This window comes from Piliocolobus tephrosceles, chromosome 1 (assembly GCF_002776525.5).
Source record: "Piliocolobus tephrosceles isolate RC106 chromosome 1, ASM277652v3, whole genome shotgun sequence".
Classification (NCBI taxonomy): domain Eukaryota; kingdom Metazoa; phylum Chordata; class Mammalia; order Primates; family Cercopithecidae; genus Piliocolobus; species Piliocolobus tephrosceles.
In genome coordinates, this window is record NC_045434.1 from 167,050,971 (window position 1) to 167,072,413 (window position 21,443).

The 21,443-nt window shown below is 35.2% G+C and overlaps 1 protein-coding gene across 3 annotated transcripts in view; it reads left to right on the forward strand.

The window, feature by feature from the left end:
- The window catches only part of USP24 (ubiquitin specific peptidase 24), a 147,905-nt gene that overhangs the window by 46,929 nt on the left and 79,533 nt on the right, over window positions 1-21,443 (forward strand). For all 3 annotated transcript variants that reach the window (XM_023187807.2, XM_023187800.2, XM_023187790.2), the window contains exons 6-20: window positions 1,900-1,935; window positions 2,555-2,620; window positions 3,805-3,870; window positions 6,666-6,740; window positions 7,296-7,454; window positions 8,953-9,067; window positions 9,266-9,369; window positions 11,589-11,696; window positions 11,901-11,996; window positions 12,087-12,248; window positions 12,450-12,497; window positions 17,788-17,895; window positions 18,578-18,727; window positions 19,318-19,449; window positions 20,263-20,374. In XM_023187807.2, the coding sequence (XP_023043575.1) occupies window positions 1,900-1,935; window positions 2,555-2,620; window positions 3,805-3,870; window positions 6,666-6,740; window positions 7,296-7,454; window positions 8,953-9,067; window positions 9,266-9,369; window positions 11,589-11,696; window positions 11,901-11,996; window positions 12,087-12,248; window positions 12,450-12,497; window positions 17,788-17,895; window positions 18,578-18,727; window positions 19,318-19,449; window positions 20,263-20,374 (1,537 nt within the window). The remainder of the gene's footprint in view (window positions 1-1,899; window positions 1,936-2,554; window positions 2,621-3,804; window positions 3,871-6,665; window positions 6,741-7,295; window positions 7,455-8,952; window positions 9,068-9,265; window positions 9,370-11,588; window positions 11,697-11,900; window positions 11,997-12,086; window positions 12,249-12,449; window positions 12,498-17,787; window positions 17,896-18,577; window positions 18,728-19,317; window positions 19,450-20,262; window positions 20,375-21,443) is intronic.

Genomic DNA, 21,443 nt, shown 5'->3' on the forward strand with positions numbered 1-21,443 from the left:
GGTGAAGCTGGCTTCAGAGCCTTCCTGCCTGCCTCACAGGATTCCTACTTTCTCTTTGTTTTAAGCTTGTGAGCTTTTGTCTTTTCTTTTTTTGTCAACTCAGCTGTATGTTTTAAAATATTGTATGTTTTTATCCAGTAGTATTATTTTTAGTTGGAGAGCCATTTAGGATACCTAGATAGAAGTCTACTAAATTTTCAGGGCATTCCATTCTGCCTTCGTCCACCATCTACTGAAATCATTCTCATTAAGGCACCAACACCTCTCCATGTTTCCAGATTGGAAAGAAATGTCCCTTGACCCCGTCAACAGCACTGGTCCCAGTTGTTCTCTTCTTGGAGATGTTTCTTGCTTGGCTTTCAGGATACTATAGTGCCTTGTGTTTCTGCTTGCCCCCAAGCCGTGTTTCCTCTGTTGACTCCTTCACCTCTATCCAGTTTTCTTCAGTGCTTCCTCTCTTTATTCACTATACTTTCTCTAATGAATTTAAATGTCATATTTATGCCGATGGGCCTCCAATTTATATCTCTGTGGCCCAAACCTCTTCTCTGAGTATACCAGACTTGAAGAGTCAGTTATCTCCTTTTGGTTGCCATACAGAGTTGTCAAACTTAGTGTGTCTGAAATGGAATTTCATTTTGCCTCTCCACCTTTATTCTCCTTTTTAGTAAATATCATCATCATCTATCTAGATGCTCAAGCCAGAAGCATAGGAGTCGGCCAGGATTCATTCCTTGAATAAAGAATAACCAAACCATAAACAAGTCCTTTGATTTAATCTCTAATATGTCTCCATTTGATCTCTCTCTCCCACTTCTGCTGCCATCCTTCTCCACACACAGCTGTGAACTACCTAGACACTGCACTGGCCTTCTAACTGGTTGTGTCTGACTATGTCTCATTCTCCCATTCATTCATTCCATTCCATTCTCCATAGAACTGCAAGCATGACCTTAAAATATAAAACACTCTTTTGCTGAAAACGCTTCTGTTGCTTTCTTTCTAATCATGGTCTGTAAGTGTCTCCATGATCTACATTCTTTGCCTCTCTGTACAACCTCATCTCTGTCACTCCTGGCTCACCGTGTCGCAGCTGGGAGAGTTTTTAAACACAGCAGACTCTTTTCTGCCATTCCCAATCAGGACCTTTACCATTTTAGCCTCACTGCCTGGATTGTTCTTTAAACAGCTACATCTGTCTCATCCTTTAAAGATTATGTATTCAGAAAAGTCTTTCATGACCACCACCCCAAGTAGAGGAAGCTCTTGTTTTTCTTTTGAGGCCTTTTTGTTTCTCCTTTCGTGGGACTTAGCACAATCTGAATTATCTTCTGTATATGATACTCTACTTGGTTTTGTTGACTCTGCTAGAATGAACTTCGTAAAAGCAGGTACAACATCTCTTCGTAGTCACTGTTCTGTGTCTAGTCCCTAGAACAGTGAATGCTCAAAAAAGAAAAGAAGAAAAGGAGGAGAAAATAGAGCTTGCTTAAGAGCATTAATTAATTATCTAACTGGGACTAAAACTTTTAATCTCTGCTGATTTACTACTTTTTATGTTAATAATTAAGTTTTCATTTCTAAAATAAAACTTTTTTAAAGAATTTAACTCAAGTTATCCTGTATGTTTGAGAGCTGAAACAACTGATCTCAGCTATCCAAAAATGCATAGATGTTCCACATTGTGGCAATTCCATCAAAATACAGACTTACAGACTCCCAAAATTATATACAGTAATGTTAAAGACATATTAGGAAGCATTTGGGAAAAAACTTTGGAAATAGTTTCCAAACTTTTATAATTTTTCCTCTAACTTTTCACTTAGGATAAAATAAATGTAAGAGTTAATGGGGAAACTTTTATATTGCCATCTCAATTTTTTTTTTCTTTTCTCATAGGAGCCTCATGGATGGGTTGTGGATTTGGTAAATAAGGTATATGACTTTTGTTAATATTGTCATGTGGTATATTTTCAGTTTTCTAATGAGATGTCCTAGAGTTTGGTATGTAAAGCAAATGGCAGCTGCAGAGAATAATAAAAATGCTTTAAGGAGTGGATTTCATATCTTCTTCCTTTTTTTGTGTGTACAATATTAGCAGGTAAACATCAGCTTTTGGACTTAGTACTATCTGCAGTATGCCACAGGAGCAGTAGAAGGATCCATGCAAGGCTTCTCTCAAGACCAATGTTACAGAGCACAGTGATAACGTAGAATGTTAGCTTTAGTTCCTTGCTTAAATTATTAATATATAACATTTAAAAATTAATTTGTGTAGTATAATACGATGACTGCAGTCAATAATTACTTAATTGTATATTTTTAAATAACTTAAAGAATGTAATTGGATTGTTTGTAACTCAAAGGATAAACGCTTGAGGGGATGGATACCCCATTCTCCATGATGTGCTTATTTCACATCGCATGCCTGTATCAAAACATCTCATGTGCCCCATAAACATACACACCTACTATGTGCTGATATAAATTTTTCAAAATAAAACAATTAAAGGGAAAAATAAACTAAATTAATGTGTGCCTTTTTTCTTCTCAGTTTGGAGAATTAGGTGGATTTGCAGCAATCCAAGCCAAGCTCCATTCAGAAGATATAGAACTTGGGGTAAGTTAAACCACTGTCTGTGCCCAGTGTGGAAGTTCATTTGATTTGAGTTGGTATACAGCCAGAGGACACGGTCTGGACATGCGAAGTTAAATGTCAAATTCAAGGTTTTCATCTTTAGAGGAGCAGATTCCACAGTCCTGATAACCAAAGAAATGTTTACTCCTAATTATAATCAAATTGCCATGTAGAGTGTTTTTCCTCACTATTTTTTCTTTACCTATGGAGTTTTTCTCTTAATTTGTAATGGTTACATGAAATTATCTTGCTGTTTAAAGTTGGTTGCTATATATGGCAAGTATATATATGCATAACAATTTTATGGCTCAGTTAAATGATTATATAAAATCAGAATTTACTTCATAAACTCAGGCACAAATAAAAATACTTTAACAGAGTTGTTTAGTAAGCTTTTTGGTGTTACAAAAACTTTTAGATAACAAATGGCTGTAACATGGGAGCTTAGAATCATCAGGTACAGTGTTCGTATCAACTTCATTTTCTCAAAACATAACCTCATAGTAAGGGGAATAACTAATCTTTAATTTTCCAGATACTGTTGACCTGTTTGTTGCTGAGAGCACTTTATTCTTTTCTATAATTAATAATAATTCAATTAAAACTATTACATACTTGGCATAAATAAGACACTGCGCTATCTGCTGTAATTTGATAAATACAGAAAATAATGTGTTAAAATAACATACCCAAGTGTTACAGATTGTGCTTACAGTTGCAGTTATTTCTGTGAAACCATGACTAATTGATTCCTATTGGTCCCTCTCTGGGTGAAGGAAATAGCAATGGTCAAGGAGAGAGACTGATGGTGTAGTAATGTATTGACTCTTCCTTGCCACCCAGTGTTTATCCTAAAGATCAGATGTCTACCAGATCAGAGACACTGATGCAGAAGCCTCCTCTTGCTTCCCTGGAAGTTAATTAGGTTGTTGAACTGTCCTTGTGATCCCCATTGAATAGATCAAGTATGTTGGAAATGACTTTATTGGATTGACATCTTTATATCAATTCTTTCTATCCAGGAGTTTAGTTTCTCTAGTCTTATTCATGACTTGATCAAATCACTATTCAAACTTTTTTCTGCTATACGAAAAGAGATTTGTTTAATTTTGACAGGAAAAAAAATCTTCTCAAATGTATTTCTAATCTTCACTGTCTTTTTCCAGGCTGTCTCAGCACTGATTCAACCCTTGGGAGTGTGTGCAGAGTACCTCAATTCCTCCGTGGTACAGGTAAGATTAAACCATTTCACGTTACTTCTTATGATTGAGACATGCAAACTCTAATAACTTCTTTTTATCAGGTTATTCAGAATGGTCTTTAATCCAGAGTAACTCCTTTTTTCACATTAGCTGTCCTTTTAATAAAAATGCCATCAGATAATAAAAATTGTTGAATAATTTGAAGTATAGGAGACCTAACATTTGAGAAGGCTATTTACCTTTTCAGTTTATCATTTTATAAAATACAATTTTCATTTATTTTTCATTTTATTATCTGTAAAGTAGGCAGCATATCCTTATTTGCTTCACAGGATTATTTAAGGATTTAATGCCATTATGTATTGAATCAGATTAGTATTTATGTATTAAATCAACTAGGTTCACTTACTGGCTCAGTCGCTCACTTCTGAATATCAGCTTAACAGCACATCTTGTCTGATTTCCTGCCTCTGTAGGATTGTAAGTCAGCAGGTCATAGAACAGTCAAAGCTGTGAGTGTTCAGTTTTCTAATGCTAAAAGCCTATTCTACTACCTTGTTTCCTTCATTTCAATTAACAAGTTTTACCGAGCAAAATGTCACGTTGAAATACTTCTATTTATTTATTTATTTTTATAAGTAAGTCTGTGGACCCTAAACTTTTATAGAGCTTTTACAAAATCACTGTAAATGGTTTTGAAAGCATGGTGTCCTTCTGGAGCGGTGTTTTTAAATGCGCTCTTCCTTCTTTCCAACATCACATTTACTTAGGGCTGCTTTAATAAGGGAGATAGGATTTTTTTTTAGTAGGTTCTGGAAATTTCTGTTATTTCTTTTTTTTTTTTTTTAAGACAGCGTCTCGCTCTGTCGCCCAGGCTGGAGTGCAGTGGTGTGATCTCGCCTCACTGCAACCTCCACCTCCCGGGTTCAAGCGATTCTCCTGCCTCAACCGCCCAAGCAGCTGGGACTACATGCCTGTGCCACCACGCCTGGCTAACTTTTGTATTTTTAGTAGAGACGGGGTTTCACTGTACTGGCCAGGCTGGTCTCAAACTCCTGACCTCGTGATCCACCCTCCTTGGCCTCCCCAAAGTGCCAGGATTACAGGCGTGAGCCACCGTGCCTGGCCAATCTCTGCTATTTCTAAATGTTAAATGCTTTCTTTAGATGTCAAGGTAATCCTGCAAGAGTTTTAGGTGAAATAGGATGGCTGTTTACATATTTCTCCATTCTGCATATTAAGCTCTTTAGAAACAGCTAATGTTCCTTCAGTTTATTAAGCATATAATTATTAATTTCATAGTTGAAACATGAAGACATAAAGAGACAAAGTGATTGAACTTTTTAATATTTTAATAATAAACATTAATAATTTAATAATCAGGGTCAGGATTGGGTTTTAAATGCGTGCTCTTTACTCATGCCTTGCTCTGTGGAAGGGAATTTAGCATAAATACCCCAGTTGCTAACAAATTCCAGATTTACTATATAAACAGAGTGTACTTTAAAAAGAACAAGAAGTGTATGAATTCCCAACCAAGCACATCTGACTTCATCTTTATTTTAATTATATCAAACCATCCAAAATTAAATTTCAGCAATAAATTCATACAATACATGTTACTTACGTAACAGTTGTCTCTACCACTTGCTACTTGTATGACTTCAGAAGACTCTTATTTAACTTGTGTGCCTCAATTTCCTAATTTGTAGAATGGCCATAATAGTAATAGCTATCTCAAGAGTTGCAGTAAGGTTTAAACAGCACATGCTGAAAAGAACGCTATGACTCTCTTAACCGTAACAGCTCTCTCTCCTTCCTATACAATTGGCATTAAGTGTAAATGAAGAAATTCTATCTGGATAAATGCCTGATGTCATTTTAGCTCATTGCTAATGTATTCTGGGGTTTGACAGCCAAATATTGTTTATCTCTTTCTTCATCAGCTAAGTTTTAAATATTTTCTTTCTTAGATGGAAGTGGTAATTTAGATGTATTAATTGCTAATACTTTACCATTCTCACATACTCTTTAGAGTTAGTTTTCTGGTTGTGTTACCATTCTGGAGCAGTGTATTGTATGAATCTCATCTATAGGCCTCATTCACATCAGTAAGCAAAAGTCGTTCATATCATATGACAGCATATTTTTCATGGTCTGTGTTTATATTCATTTTCTTTTTTTTTTTTGTTTGAGACAGAGTCTCACTCTGTCGTCCAGGCTGGAGTGCAGTGGCCAGATCTTGGCTCACTGCAAGCTCTGCCTCCCGGGTTTACCCCATTCTCCTGCCTCAGCCTCCTGAGTAGCTGGGACTACAGGCGCCCGCCACCTCACCTGGCTAGTTTTTTTGTGTTTTTTTTAGTAGAGATGGGGTTTCACTATGTTAGCCAGGATGGTCTCGATCTCCTGACCTCGTGATCCGCCCGTCTCGGCCTCCCAAAGTGCTGGGATTACAGGCTTGAGCCACTGCGTCCGGCCATATTCATTTTTAAAAATCAAACACAAAATATTTATTATAAAAACAATTCATACTCAATGTTTTAGAAGTTAGACTGTGTGTCTTGAGTCACTCTTCAAAATTACCTTTATAAGATGGTAATGACAGAAATTGTACTTACATTGAAGAAACTGAGGCACCTAAGATTAAGCAGAATCAGTTAAGGGTTTATTTGGCAGTATTAGCTAGTTAGTAGCTGCTCTGATATGAAAATTTTTATCTTTTCATTGCACCCTCTCCTTTGCGAATTGTAGATGAAGAAGTATTCCCTCTTTACTTTTGGGACAGCTTGGGAGTTCTTAATAACTGTAACATTTTATTTCTACAGCCCATGCTAGACCCAGTCATTCTTACTACAATCCAGGATGTACGGAGCGTAGAAGAGAAAGACCTCAAAGACAAGGTAAACACTCTCTCCAGCCAGATACGCCCTAGTGCCAGTTAGTTCACAGAAGCAGAGCCAGGACTTAGCAGGGTTCACACACTTTGGATTCTGGTCACATGCATTCACATCGAATTAATTTACATTTCCTAATTAAAAAGTACTGTTTCTGAAGCACCATTGGTTGTTGTTGCCTCAGTCAGTAGAGTTAATACAGTGAGTAAGTTATACCATTCAGAATTTTACTAACATGATTTTGATGGTATCACAACTGGCATAGAGGAAACTTTAAAATAATAGTGTTAAAACTTACCCAGAGTTGTTTAAAGCAATTTTACCATTTAAATTTAACATGATTTATTTTGTCTAGCCTAAATTTTTCACAGGACCATTCCCTTTCCTTTACTGCTCACCTATGTGCTGTTTTGTTTCTAAGCAAAATGAAGTTAATTGGCTTTGTAAAATATCAGATACTGCCAGACCATTGTTACCCAATATTCTTGTGTGTGTTATAAGAATTGGGATCAAAATGTTTTTACAGTTCCTTTTTTATTTTTTGTTTTTATTCAATAAAAGAGATTGGTTAGCATCCCTGAGCTCTTGTCTGCCATTAAGTTACTTTGCATGCGCTTCCAACCGGATCTGGTGACAATTGTGGATGACCTTCGACTAGATATTCTACTACGCATGCTGAAATCACCACATTTCAGTGCTAAGATGAATTCTCTCAAAGAAGTAAGTTTTGCATTTGTTTCTACAAGACTTAATGCGCAGATACTAAGTCCTACCAAAATGTATGTTTATTACTATAAAAATGTTGGGAAATATGAATAATTTATTGTAATCATATAAAAAAGAGGTAACAATTCTGTATAAAACGTTGTATATCATTGTTAGTAAAGACATCTTCTGTGTTACTTTCAAAATTTATGTCTAAAATATTTAAAATATATAGTGTTTTTGTGAAATTTCCTAGAATATAATCCCTTAGAATGTACAGTTTGAGACTTCTGCTCTAAGGGTACAGTTCATTTTGTTTTATTTCAGATGTAAGTTTACTTCAATCTTCTAACTGGGGTTGGGACAAAAACAAAGTGACTGCAACAGTGTTGGTCGAAGCAAAATGATGGAAATAATTTTCTGTAGCTTTCTGAACTTGCTATCATATCCACAGAAACAGCACAGTTGGTTTTGGTGTGTGACACATGGATCCAATGCAGTTCAGTTATAATTCAGTTATTTTTCCTTCAGTTTTGTATTGGTTAGGATTCTTGCCTACCAGTGAAAGAAACTCATCTTGAACCATTTTAGGCCAAAAGAGGAGTTTATTGAAAAGAGGCTGGGTTATTTCACATGAATGAAAGGTTTACTAGCCAGACCAAGAAAGGGTGGGCACATGTGGGCAACAGAACAACTAGAATTTGCAACCTGACCACTGTCAGGACTCTGTCCAAGTCTCATGCCTGCTTTTCATAGTATGTTGGCCTTGCTCCCTCTCTACCTGCATTTAGCATTTTTCATATGGTAGAAATCAAGACAATGAATAGATCCCATGTTTCACATCCTGCGGTTCCCATCACCAGAGAGGGACTGACTTTCTGTATATGAAGTGTCTTCTTGGCACTTCTTTATACTTCCCACATACAAAATTTGGAGGGAGTGCCTGGTTGAGATTTGGGTTAGATGTTCATCCCTGAGCCAATTAGCTGTGGTCCAGGGAATGAGAGCTGTAAGAATGACTCCATATTCCCTTTTTTTTTTTTTTTTTTTTTTTTTAAGATGGAGTGGTGCTGTGTCACCCAGGCTGGAGTTCAGTGGTACAATCTTGGACCACTGCAACCTCCGCCTCACAAGTTCAAGCAATTCTCCTGCCTTAGCCTCCTGAGTATCTGGGATTACAGGCACCCACCACTCTGCCCAGCTAATTGTTTGTATTTTTAGTAGAGACGGGGTTTCTCCATGTTGGCCAGGCTGGTCTGAAACTCCTGACCGCAAGTGATCCACCCACCTTGGCCTCCCAAATTGCTGGGATTACAGGCATGAGCCACTGTGCCTGGCCCTCCATGTTTTTTTTAAAGGGACATCACAAGTGGTAGTCTGTTAACTTGTTATAACTGGCCTTTGATACATTTTGGCTAGTTATCAAAGCACATTGTAACATTGTAAAAATTATATACATATGAATATTTGATAATGTGTATTAGACTCAGTCACAATAATCTTATCTTTTTAGGTAACCAAACTAATAGAAGATAGCACTTTATCCAAATCTGTGAAGAATGCTATAGATACGGACAGATTATTAGATTGGCTAGTTGAAAACTCAGTTCTGTCAATTGCACTAGAAGGTAAGTTGCTTTCAAAAAAATAAAAATTACCTAACATAATTTAAATAATATATTTGTATTAAAAAGTGTACAAAATTGTTGCTTTGACTGTATTAGCCTTTAAATGATCTTATAGCAAGTTATTATTTTGAATTAATAGAATTGTATTTAGAGAGTCAGTGTTCACTATATCTGACTTTCTCATGTTTCTTCAATTAGGCAACATAGACCAAGCACAATACTGTGACCGTATAAAGGGAATTATTGAACTCTTGGGTAGTAAATTGTCGTTAGATGAGCTCACTAAAATTTGGAAGATACAGGTAGGTGGATCAGAATTATTTTTGCCTTTGCCTAACGTTTTTGAACTACAAGAGAGGGAGAAGGGTGGTGAGTGAGCAGGGAAACGGAACCTTTATCTTGCTTTAAGCAGAGCAGCTGTACCTAACCCACTTTACAGTTTCAGGTTTTTATTAAGATTGTATGTGTAAATCCACTTGCCACAAGAAGTTTCAAACTGCTGATCTAGTCTGGTCTTCTCATTTTTTATATTAAAAAATTTTTTAAATTAAAATGTTAAAATTTAAAAAAATTTTTTAAATTACTTTTTTTAGATTAAAAAATGAGAAAGTTATATAGCAGTTAGTGACAGAGCTAGGAATAGGTGTGTGTCTTTATCAATGTAGTGTTCTTTTCATTATATTATTTTCATTAACAATTTTTTCCCATTTAGTCCCTATTAAATAAAGATGATAGATGAGTTTGTAGATCTCATCTTGCTAGGACTGTCAAGAGGTGTGACAGAATCCAACATAGTCTTCAGTTTCTCTTTTCTTCACTTTGGTCATAGTCCATTTTACTGGTTTTCCTAACTTTCCTGGCATTCCTCCTTGAGTCCCCTTTACTAACTTATTCTCTTCTACTTTGACTTTATTTGGTCTTTTCAAGCCTTAGTTCTTAGCCCCTTTCTCACTATATTCATAAGTCAATTGCAGGCACTCCTGTGACTTTGACTACATTTGTATGCTGTTTACTCTATGAATTATATCTCTAATTCAGATCTCTTCTTGGAGCTCCAGTGCAATATATCTAAATATGTAACACACGTTCCCATGCGTAGTGCGTTGGCATCTCAAATTCATTGTTTCCAAACCTAGTCATTCTCCATCTGTTTCTTAATGGTATTATTCTTCATCTAGTTGGTAAGCCAGAGAAAAACCTGCAGCACTTTTTGACTGTATCAACTTAGTCACCGTATCAGTCAGAATCTAGTCAGGAAGTAGAAATTGTGCTAGGTATATCAAACAAAGGGAATTGATTACAGGGGATTGTTTACAAAGGTGTTCCTATGTAAGGTAGAGGAACAAAAAAGGAGAATGTTGGAGAAGCAAAAAGAAAGAAGGGGTATTAAGTTCACGGAAATGAAGCTGCTGTTGGAGGTGCTTTTACTTGAAGTGCTGGAACTGTCAGAGAGGTGCTACTGCCCCCAAGGTTTCCAGAGTCCCTTGCTACCACAGCCAACATCTGCATCCACTCTGAGCCTAAGCCAGACGGACTTCATCCTGCCACTCATCTCCCAGCGCTTCTTCTCATTGGCAGAACATAACAGAAAGTTGGCTGGCAGAGGAGTTTGGGAAATGTAGTTGGCAGGCTCCCAGCCCAGCATTACAGAGTCGACTGTAAAAAGTCAGGTGCAGGAGTAAAAGAAAACAGTCCTGAGTCCCAAGATACTATTTCCCATGTCTTGACCTTGGTGGAATACACTCATATAATTTTGTTCTGCGAATATAAATTTTGAATCCACATAAGGGTGAAGATTTAGGTTGACGATTAGAGACCATGATTTATATATTGTACATTCCCACTACATTCAATGAATGACTCTATGTGCCTAGTATATATTGAGAAAATTCTTAAGAAATTGAATCTAAAAATGTCCTCTTTCCTTTCAAGTCTCTCACATGATGAACAGTGAGGCATAACAGTGACATAATTGAGGTTATAAAGTGAATTTAAACCTTAAGATTGACAATAGAGTCTATAGCTCTGCAGCAAAGGCTTACTGCTAATGGGATAAATAAACATTAATGAAATCACAAAATATCTATGAGTCAAATAAGAAATGAGGCAGGTAATACACTCAATTGGAACCTTCAGTATCATTTATAAAATGCCAAAAGTGAGTACATTTGTTTTATAATTCAATCTGTTTAAATCTTTTAGCAGTTGAAAATATTTTGTTCTTTTCTTGAAGTGAAATATGTCAGATTGAGAACTTGATTCGTGTGTGTGTGTGTGTGTGTGTTTCCATTGTCGGTTTAAAGAATTAATGCTGCTAGGAATTTAAATAAGGCTAGCTGATAACGATTAATAATGGTTGCTTCATATAGTCTTACCAATATTATGCAAGTGGATGCTGATTAGAGCAGAGTCAATTTATCTTTGTTATATTTTTGCTTGTGCTTCTGTAAATTGCTAGGGGGAAGACTTAGGTTGTTCCAAGTTCCAAGACTTAACTTTTTGCCAATGTTTCCTTTTCCAGTCAGGACAATCATCTACCGTGATTGAGAACATTCATACTATTATTGCTGCAGCAGCTGTGAAATTTAATTCAGATCAGCTTAATCATTTGTTTGTTCTCATTCAGAAGGTATGTGTTCCGTCAGACATGCTTACTTTTAAATTTTCTTAAAATAAGCTCTTTTGTGGTCCTGAATACCCTTCGTCCCCACCAATTAGCAGTGTTTAAGTGTACTTTTCTTACGTTATTAATGTTTTTAGCTCAAGTTTAAAATTTCTGCATATTTTGCCAGTTTGATCGTGAAGCAATTCCTGTGTCTTTTCCATTCTACAGAGCTGGGAGACTGAGAGTGATAGAGTAAGACAGAAGCTATTGAGCCTCATTGGACGAATAGGCCGGGAAGCTCGCTTTGAGACCACTTCTGGAAAGGCATGAGAATCAAATGGATTTTTCTAGCTACAAATGCTCAAAGCAGCTATTTGCGTATTGGCTGGCTGATTATATGTAATATTATTGTAGGTATTAGACGTACTCTGGGAACTGGCTCACCTTCCAACCCTGCCCAGTAGCCTTATTCAGCAGGCCTTGGAGGAGCACCTGACAATCCTTAGTGATGCGTATGCAGTGAAAGAAGCAATCAAGAGGAGCTACATCATCAAGTGCATAGAAGATATTAAGAGGGTTGGTTTCAGCTTTTATCTGATTTTGTTGTTAAAGCAACAGTATTCCCTGAGTAATTAGAGCCAAATAATTTTCCTCCCCTATTATGTAAATTAAACTAAATGCTGTATCTGGAAGCTCTTACCTTAAAGTACAAGATCAGGAAATTATAGGTATTGCTTTTACCAAGTCATTTATATTTCTCTTAAAATGAATTTTCAGCCTGGAGAATGGTCAGGTTTGGAAAAAAACAAGAAGGATGGATTCAAGGTAAGAATTTGCAGATGGAACCAACTAAAAGGTATACTAGTTTAATAATTTCCTTTAATAAATTACATCACAATTTTAAAATAATAGTATGTTTTAATGTTTCTTAATGTTCATATTCAAATTTGATGTCTAAAAATTTGTTTATGGCCTATGCTTTATTAAAAACTTGGGAGTTACTCTTAATGGGAAAACAAATCTAGGGTCACATTCAAAGAGTTAATTTTCTGAAATTAAAACTAAAATCTTCTAATTTTATGAAAAGTATATAAGAAGATTTTCAACTTAGTTTTTCTTTTTAAAATTAAATCTAAAGTATGCACAATTTTAATAAGTACAGTGGATTCTAAATAAATATTGTGCTTGTTTTTCTCCCGTAAGGGAGAAATGGAGGAACATTCATAGAATGAGAGAGAGAAAGGAAGGAGGTTCAGTCATCGATGGCACATAGTAGTGTTTCAGGTTCTTCATTTAGACATGTTCCTAAAGTAATTCTATAGGCAAAGTCATTCAGTGAGTATCTGTTGCTGGGGCTTGATTTTAGAAGACAGGGTTGGATAGTGACTTGTATAAGAGGGACTGGGACTATAGGTTACTGTGAACTTCTGGACTTTCCTTGGAGGTGGTGGTGAGCAGATTGAGGGTAATGATTGCAGCTCTCCAGTCCTTACGCCTCAAGCCTCTCCTCTGAGAGGGCTGATCACAGCGGCCAGCTCAGTGGACTGTGCTGCTGTTGTTGCAGCAGCCCTAATTAGAGCAGTGTTGTCCTTTCACCTAGACCCTCAGGATGCCCAGACCAAACTTAAAGCCTAGCACTGGGAAGCCTTTCACTTTCTGATTTTCATTTTATTATTAACATAAGAAAAGTTTTGGTAGAATAACTAGTGGCTTAATAATTTCATTGGTAAAACATATTGTTTGACTTTTGTTAAGTATTTCTTTAAAGAATCTTGGATACTGCTCATTGGTATATTAAGAGACTCTTAGCTCAATGGGCTTTTATTTCTTATGTTATGTTTTATCATAAAGTTTAGTTGGGGGCATTGAAGAACTTTGTGTTTTGTATTTCTGACACTGAAATGTGACTAATTTCTACATGTAACCCAGCTTTAGAGATTTTAAAAGGTTATTTGCAAACTGGAGCTGGTAATTCTTAGGTTATGAGAATTTTTCTTTTAACTCAACGACCTTGCTTTCGTTTCACTCAGATACAATTTGAATTTTCCCAGTTTCCTTAGCTCAGTGATTCAGATAATTTAGCAACCTCTCCTTATGATTAAAATTCATCCACAGTTATTGAAGATGTTTAGAACCTTCAATAGTAATAGTAAGAGGAAAAGGGTATCCATAGAAAAATGGTCTTTTCTTCTCAGCAACAGACACGTTTCTTTGTATATAAAAGGCCAAAGCTGAATGGACTTTTCCCTCCTCCAGGGAAGTGGCGTTATGAAACCAGAATATCCCTCCTGACCATTATTCCTTCCTTGTTACAGCTAAGCATTACTTAGCTTTTCTAGTCAGTTGCATCACTGCATCTCTATTGCTTCTCTTTGCAGTCATTTCATTTATGTCTGTTGTTTTATAACAAAACTCAAAAAGTCAATTTTTGGGGTTATTTTGTGAGACTTGAAAGGAATATTCTTTCTTTTTTATTTCCCCACTGCTCCCAGTAAAGAAATTCTGGTGTACCATTATTTCATTCTAAACAATAATATCTTGCCTTTTATATAGCACTTTTCAGTTTACTAAGTGCTTTCTTGGACTTTTACAAAGTACACATTGCTGAAGGGGGGCAGTGGGAAGATCAAAGCCCCCTGGATATGGCTCCAGGCAGGGGGGTGAATTATTTACTTCCACTAAAGGTGTTTTTCTATGCTATGCCCTTTCCTGCCAGGCAGCAAGGTGGGCTGACTGGGGATTATGTCTCCCTGCCAGGCTACACAGAAACTAAGCAAAGGGTAAGACAAGATCACCCACTTCTTACTCCCCTCCCGTCCTCAGCTACCTCTATTCCCCCAACTGATTCCCCTTCCCTGTGCTTTTGATACTCTTAAAATTCCCAAGTTCCACTGTTGTGTTCAGAAATTCTGACCTTGATTTCCTAACTTTATTTCTGTAGATTCTGCAGGGTACCCTCGGCTCCCTTGATCCTCTTTCCTTTGCTGCTTCTATACCTTCCACTGTCTACCCCAATCCTTCCCTCTTATTTCACTTCTTTTTTTCTTCAATTAAAAAGTTTAAATGTACTCATCCAAAAACAAATTACTAAACCAAAAAAAAAAAAAAAAAAACCTCATTTTTCCTCAATTAGTTGTATCTGCATATTCCTTAAGTTGTTTATCTTCAGGCCACCTACCACAGTGCCTGATGGGCTTTTAGCAAATGTTGGTTTCCTTCCTCTTACCTCCTCCCCTTCACCCTATGAGGACACCAAAAGCCTCACGTAGCCGTAGCTGAGTTGCCTCTACTTAACAAAACACATAACTGAAAATAAAAGTAGCAAAATGTCCTCAGTACAGATACTTTCACATGATATGGTTAGTACAGGAGGAAATACTTTTAGAAATTGTCCTCCCAAGCAAAAATTTTTGCTGTGGTCCTAGATAAAAGGGTAGATCTGGAAAAACAAGACAGATGAGGAAGTGGGGATGTTCAAATTTGAGAAGAGAGAACTCAAGAAAACATGAAAGCTTTCTTTAAATACTTAGAGCATTGTCATAGAGAAGTTTCATTCAACTTACTTTTTATGTCTCCTAAGAAGTTATGCAGAAGCATGTTTCAGTATCAATGAACTTTCATGTGAGAACAGTCTGAAAACAGAATTCAATCCCTTCTGAGGTAGTGAGTTCCTCATCATTGGAAATAGTCATTGTATAAAAAATGAATAAATATAATTTAGGCATAGGTTTGCAGGCTAAACCAATTGACCTCTAGGGCTTCATCTAATGTTGAGTCCAATTTAGACATCCCATTAGCTCCTGCTTAGGAAACCTCCACCCTGTGACATTATCAGATGTCTTCGTTGTAATTGGAGAAGAGTAATTAAAATTTTTCTTATAACTTGTCACCATGTCATAGATAAGATGAAATAAATGACATCTTTCCTGTTTGCTAAACTTTAAAAGGGCTATATTAGAAATAATTCTTAAATTTTAATTTTATGGACTTTTTCTTTGAATTTTATTGTATAACAAGTTACCTTCAAAGGATAATTTTCAATATTAAATAAAAATAGTGTTACCATAATTGACTTAATTGGCCATGATGATACTTTTTAATATATTTGCTTATTGTTGAAGAGTTCATATTTATGTCCCAATTTTGTAATCCTTTTGGGAAGGTATCTGTTTGGATATGAACCTTACAGTTTTTATTATTTTGCAACGTGTAGCGAGAAATAGTCTAGCTGGTCTCACTACATAGTTGGCCTTTAATATATACCTGATTTCTGTGATTCTAAGATGCCAGTGATTGCAGCCTGCATCTCAGATTTAATAAACTTGCGAAGAAGAAAAAAAGAAACTGTCCATTTTGCAGTTATGGACCATTGGTTTAGATTCTTAATGAGAGGTTGAGCCTAAGCCTTTTTTGAACAATTATGAACAGCTTCATGGGAGCACACTGCTTTGCATTGTATATAGTAATGCTTTGGACCTCTCTGAAATCTTTAAGATTGGCTGTATAATTTTGAGGCATGTTGATGAATATGGAGTTTTGTGTGCTTGTTCTATTTTGTAAAACTCAAGCTGCTTTTTTTCATGATTGAGTTATGTACACTACAAGTCAAACACCTTCTCTTGAAATAAGGTGCAGCTTAGGACAGAGAGATATTTAAGTGTTGAGTGGTACAGCCCTTCACAGGGTATGAGTCTGTCATGCCAACTTCTCCTGGCTTTGGAAAATGCTTTAGTGTGAGACCACTGCCTGTTTTCTTTTATTTTAATTATGTTGATGGACACAACTGGTTAGTTAGTGCTGCATTATGGTGTAGTATTTTTGATAACATTTAAGTAACATATTAGTGATCCAAATTTAGGTGAGAAAGCCATTCTTGTTTGGTACTACCTATACCAGGTAACAACTAAAATGACAGGTAGATGAATAAATACCTTTTGTGTCCAGCTAAGTTTGCACATACTCAGGTAAGCACAGCTATATAAAAACTTACTCCCCTGTGCCTAGTGGCTAGTGAGTTTCTTTTGACATAATTTTCTAATGTGTCAATTTCAGAAATGTTAAAATATATGAAATCTTTGTCTTAGAATCTAGGAAATATGGTATTTGCTGATTGAGGATTGGCTGATTTCTATGAGGCAAGGAAAAAACTATTGTGTGACAATAACTTGCTCACATTTACATATTCAATAGCGAGATGTTTCTCTACAAAGACAACAGAAGTGTATTTCCCCTCCACAAGGGTCTTCATCTTATACTAAGGCTCAATAGAACAAGGAGGCTTTAAAACAAAAAAATTCAGCCTCTCAAGAATGCTGAGGACTTAAGTTTTTACTCAGCTTTTTGGTTAGAGATTTATAGTCATGTTTTAACTGAAATTCTTACCAATTTTGAAATTTCATAGTTTGAAAGATGCTATTTATTAAAAAGTAGTTGTCTTTATAAAGAGTATTACACGAACACTAGACTTTTTAGATCTGTACTATGACGATCTGGATTGTCATATACCAGTTTCAGAAATAATATATTTGAAAGTGTTTTGAAAAATGTACAGTGTAAGTGTAAAATGTCTGTAATAATTAATAAAAGTAGAATTACCTCTTATGAAAATGTTTTAACTAGGAAATACAGATTATGAATATTTTCTTTAATATTTAGACCACTATTGGTGTCTTGATCATGTCATTGGTATCTTAATCATATAATCATAGAAAGCAATATTCTTACTCCATTTTACTTACCATGCAGTTCAATATTGTCCAAGTTAAGCTTTGGCCATCAGTTTATTTTGTGTCAACATGACTTAGCAGTCTGTGCTACTTAATCTGTCCTCTGAAGTTGCTAATTCCTTGTTGTCTGTTTTTTGCTGATGTACCCCTGTACATTTACTGTCACTTCACATCCACTCCTGTTTGCAGTTCTTGGCTTTAGGAAATTGCATGCAGATTAAGAAGTTGAAGACTGAATTATGAGTGCATGGAGATAAGCTCTAAATGGTCAATATAAAGAGTAAAATAATAAAATGTGTTACAAACCTGATTGACTTGGAAATTTTGTATAGCTAATAAATGAATCTGCTGTTTATTTCTAAATTAATGTAACTTCTTTTTAACTCTAGTCATCTCAGCTTAATAATCCCCAGTTTGTATGGGTGGTACCAGCTTTACGTCAGCTCCATGAAATTACTCGCTCATTCATAAAACAAACTTATCAAAAGCAAGACAAGGTAAGGGTATAGCTATTTTTTGTTATTATACAGTTACTGGCATAACTTTTATAATAACAAAACATGGCTAAAATTGCTGAGTTTATAGGCACTATCTTTATGTTTATTAATGTAATTCACTTACATCATTTAATAATCTTTAAGCATCATTCTGCTTTCATCTCTGTGGAGCTTTTTTTTTTTTGATATCTCCTTAACTCATTTTCTTTTTATTTGCTTAATTTTGAAATAGTTAAACCAGTTTTCAAAAGTTAGAATGGCATTTTAAAAATTGGTTTGAAAAGATTAAAAAGCTTGTTGCTTGTTTTGTGTCATAAAAAGATTAGTTTGCTTAAAGTACTAGAGTTTCCTGAGTATATAGACATGGGAAGAACGATCCAGAATAGTATACAGGAAGTGAAATAGTCATTTTTAAATAACTTTAAACTTTTAAATAACTTTTAAATAGCTTTAAAAAAAAGGAATATTTTTTAGATGGAAAATGTTAGTAGTTTATTAATTTTCTAGTAATTGTACATACCAGATTGATTTTGTTTACTTTTGTGTAGGAAATATGAATGAGGAAATTCTTATGTTTGCTTTGTCTCATCTAGGACTACATCTTTAAATAGCAGCTTGTATTAAACCAACAAAATAACTGCAAATTCTCATTACCACTTTTCTTTTTGTTATTTTCGCCAAGAGCATTATTCAAGACTTGAAGAAAAATTTTGAAATAGTGAAATTGGTAACGGGAAGTTTGATCGCTTGTCATCGACTTGCAGCTGCTGTGGCCGGGCCTGGAGGCTTAAGTGGCTCTACACTAGTGGATGGCCGGTACACTTACCGGGAGGTATCAGGCCTTGTGTTTTTGCTTCATGATTTACAACATTCATTGGACCTTTTTATATTTTTACTATAAAAAGAATTTTTGTTAGCTGTAACTCTAAAGAGGTTGTGTGAAGTATCTTTGTAGTGATGAAACAGTTTTGTATCTTGATATTTGTGAGTTATCTTTCATATGATGAAGGAATAAACATCTTTTTCTTTGTCTTTGATCTGAAATAATAATTGCTAATTCAGTGGATAATGGGTTTTGTTTTTCAAATCAATAGATTAGCAATATTATAGTTTTTTTAAAAATTAGGAAAAAAATGTTAACTCACCAGTTGTGAGTTTGTAGTGTTTTACTCTGAGATTGCTGAAATTACATTTTATTGAGGTCCAAAATCAACCGAATTTCTGATAGACTTGAGATAGATAGCTGCTATTACATTGTACTATCAACTTGTAAACAGAATTCTAATATTTACTTTACCCTAAATTATATGAAAAAGGATTAAGTAAGACTGTTGTTAAAACTTAAGAGTTTTGTTTTGTTTTAATGTTGCTTTTAGGAATGAATGCCTGGAGTTAACTAATTAGCATTCTTTCTTTTTGCAGTATTTAGAAGCACATCTAAAATTTCTGGCGTTTTTCTTGCAAGAAGCTACTCTGTATCTGGGCTGGAATCGTGCCAAGGAGATCTGGGAGTGTCTTGTAACTGGCCAGGATGTTTGTGAATTAGATAGAGAGGTAAGAAGATGGTAGTGTGGATAAAGTAAGGCAGAAATACTTAAATATTTCACTTTTTCTGAAAAGTGTTTTCACATCTTCTAAACACTTTTCAGTTTATATAAGCATAAATAGTATGGGCCAAGAACTGTAAGTGCTGAAAAAATGTTTTATATAACATGTCTTCATGATAAAAATAAATGTATGAGTTCTTTGGTAATTTTGATACCATTCTGGATAAAATACCAAGTTTAACCAAATGAGTATAAAGAATTCTAGATATATTTAAGTTTTTTCCCCTCCATATGAAACTAATTTTAAGTTATCAACAGAAAACTTTGAGTTCCTATAATGATGTTGCACCCCAAAAACAGTAAAGAAGAATTGGTACCTGGCCAAATTTTTTTTAAACTATAATTAAACAGCCAAAGATAGATTAAATCAGGAACAAAACACCTGCCTTGATGTTTTCTAACAGTAAATTTCATTTTCCTCATCTTATTTGACAGAATAATATTAACTACTTCCTAGACTTGTCAAAAGGCTTCACTATCGTGATAGTGCCTGGCATAAGCAGGCAATAGATGTTGATGGAAAAACCCAAGTATAAAATCCAATGAAAAGTATGAGTAGGTATTTTCATTATCTAGAGGAAAGATTGCTAGTAACCGCTTCATTTAATTTCAGAATTCCAAGCATTTTAGCTTTGAGTGGTATTTTGACAATATAAACATTTGAAGTATTAAAATAAGTTATCTTTACTTTTCCAGTTTGGAATATGTATGTGCCTGAAATGGATCTTAGTTACAGGGTAATATTTGTCTTATTCCACAGATGTGTTTTGAATGGTTTACAAAAGGGCAGCATGATCTCGAGAGTGATGTTCAGCAACAGCTCTTCAAGGAGAAAATTCTTAAATTGGAGTCATATGAAATCACTATGAATGGTAGGAAAAAACTTAAGATCATTTTTTTCCAGTACTTTTAAGTAAGAAGTGTTACTCCTTCCTTTACTTTTAATCCTCCTTCCCAGAAGCAACTAAACGGGAATATCATTCTAGAATTTTTCATGTACATATAAAGACATATTTAGTACTCAAATTCCTTTTTACATGAATGGTATCTTATAATTAGTTTTTAAATCATACGGCCTGCGAGGTCAAATTGCCAAATTGTCTTTTTAAAATTTCTTAGTACAAAAGGATTCATTAAGGTAAAAGTGTATCAAAGTATAGAAATCCTCCTTTCAGGTGTTTCTTTTCATTGAATTTTTAAATTGAGATATAATTTACATACCATAAAACTCACTTTTTAAAGTGTACAAATGGTGGCTTTTAGTATATTCACAAAATTATGTGACCTTCACTCTGTTCCAATCCCAGAACATTTTCATCACCCCAGAAATAAACCTATACCCATTAACAGTCACTTTCCATTCATTTTATCCAGCCTCTAATCTATCTTCTGTCTTTATGGATTAGCCTAATCTGAACATTTTATATGAGTGGAATCATTCACTGTGATCTGTCATCTCTGACTTCTCTCATTGTATTAAGGCATAATGTTTTCAGGGTTCGCCCAGGTTATGGCATGTATCAGCACTTCGTTCCATTTTATGGCTTTATAATATTCCACTGTGTGGGTGTACCATATTTTATTTATCCACTCATGAGCTAATGAACATTTTGATTGTTGCCCCTTTTTGGGTGTTATGGTTAATACTGCTGTAAACATTCGTGTACAAGTTTTTCTGTGGGTATTAGTTTGCATTTCTCTTGGATATATATCTAGAAGTCAGATTGTTGTGATACGTAATTAACCTTTGAGAAACTGCCTGTTTTGCAAAGTGCCACACTATTTTGTAATTTCGTAATCCCACCAGCAATATATGAGAGTTCCAATTTCTTCACATCCTCACCAATACTTGTTATTATCTGCCTTTTTTTATTTTAGACATCCTAATGGGTATAAAGTGGTATCAGAATTTAATGGGTGTTTTTTTTATTTGTTTGTTTG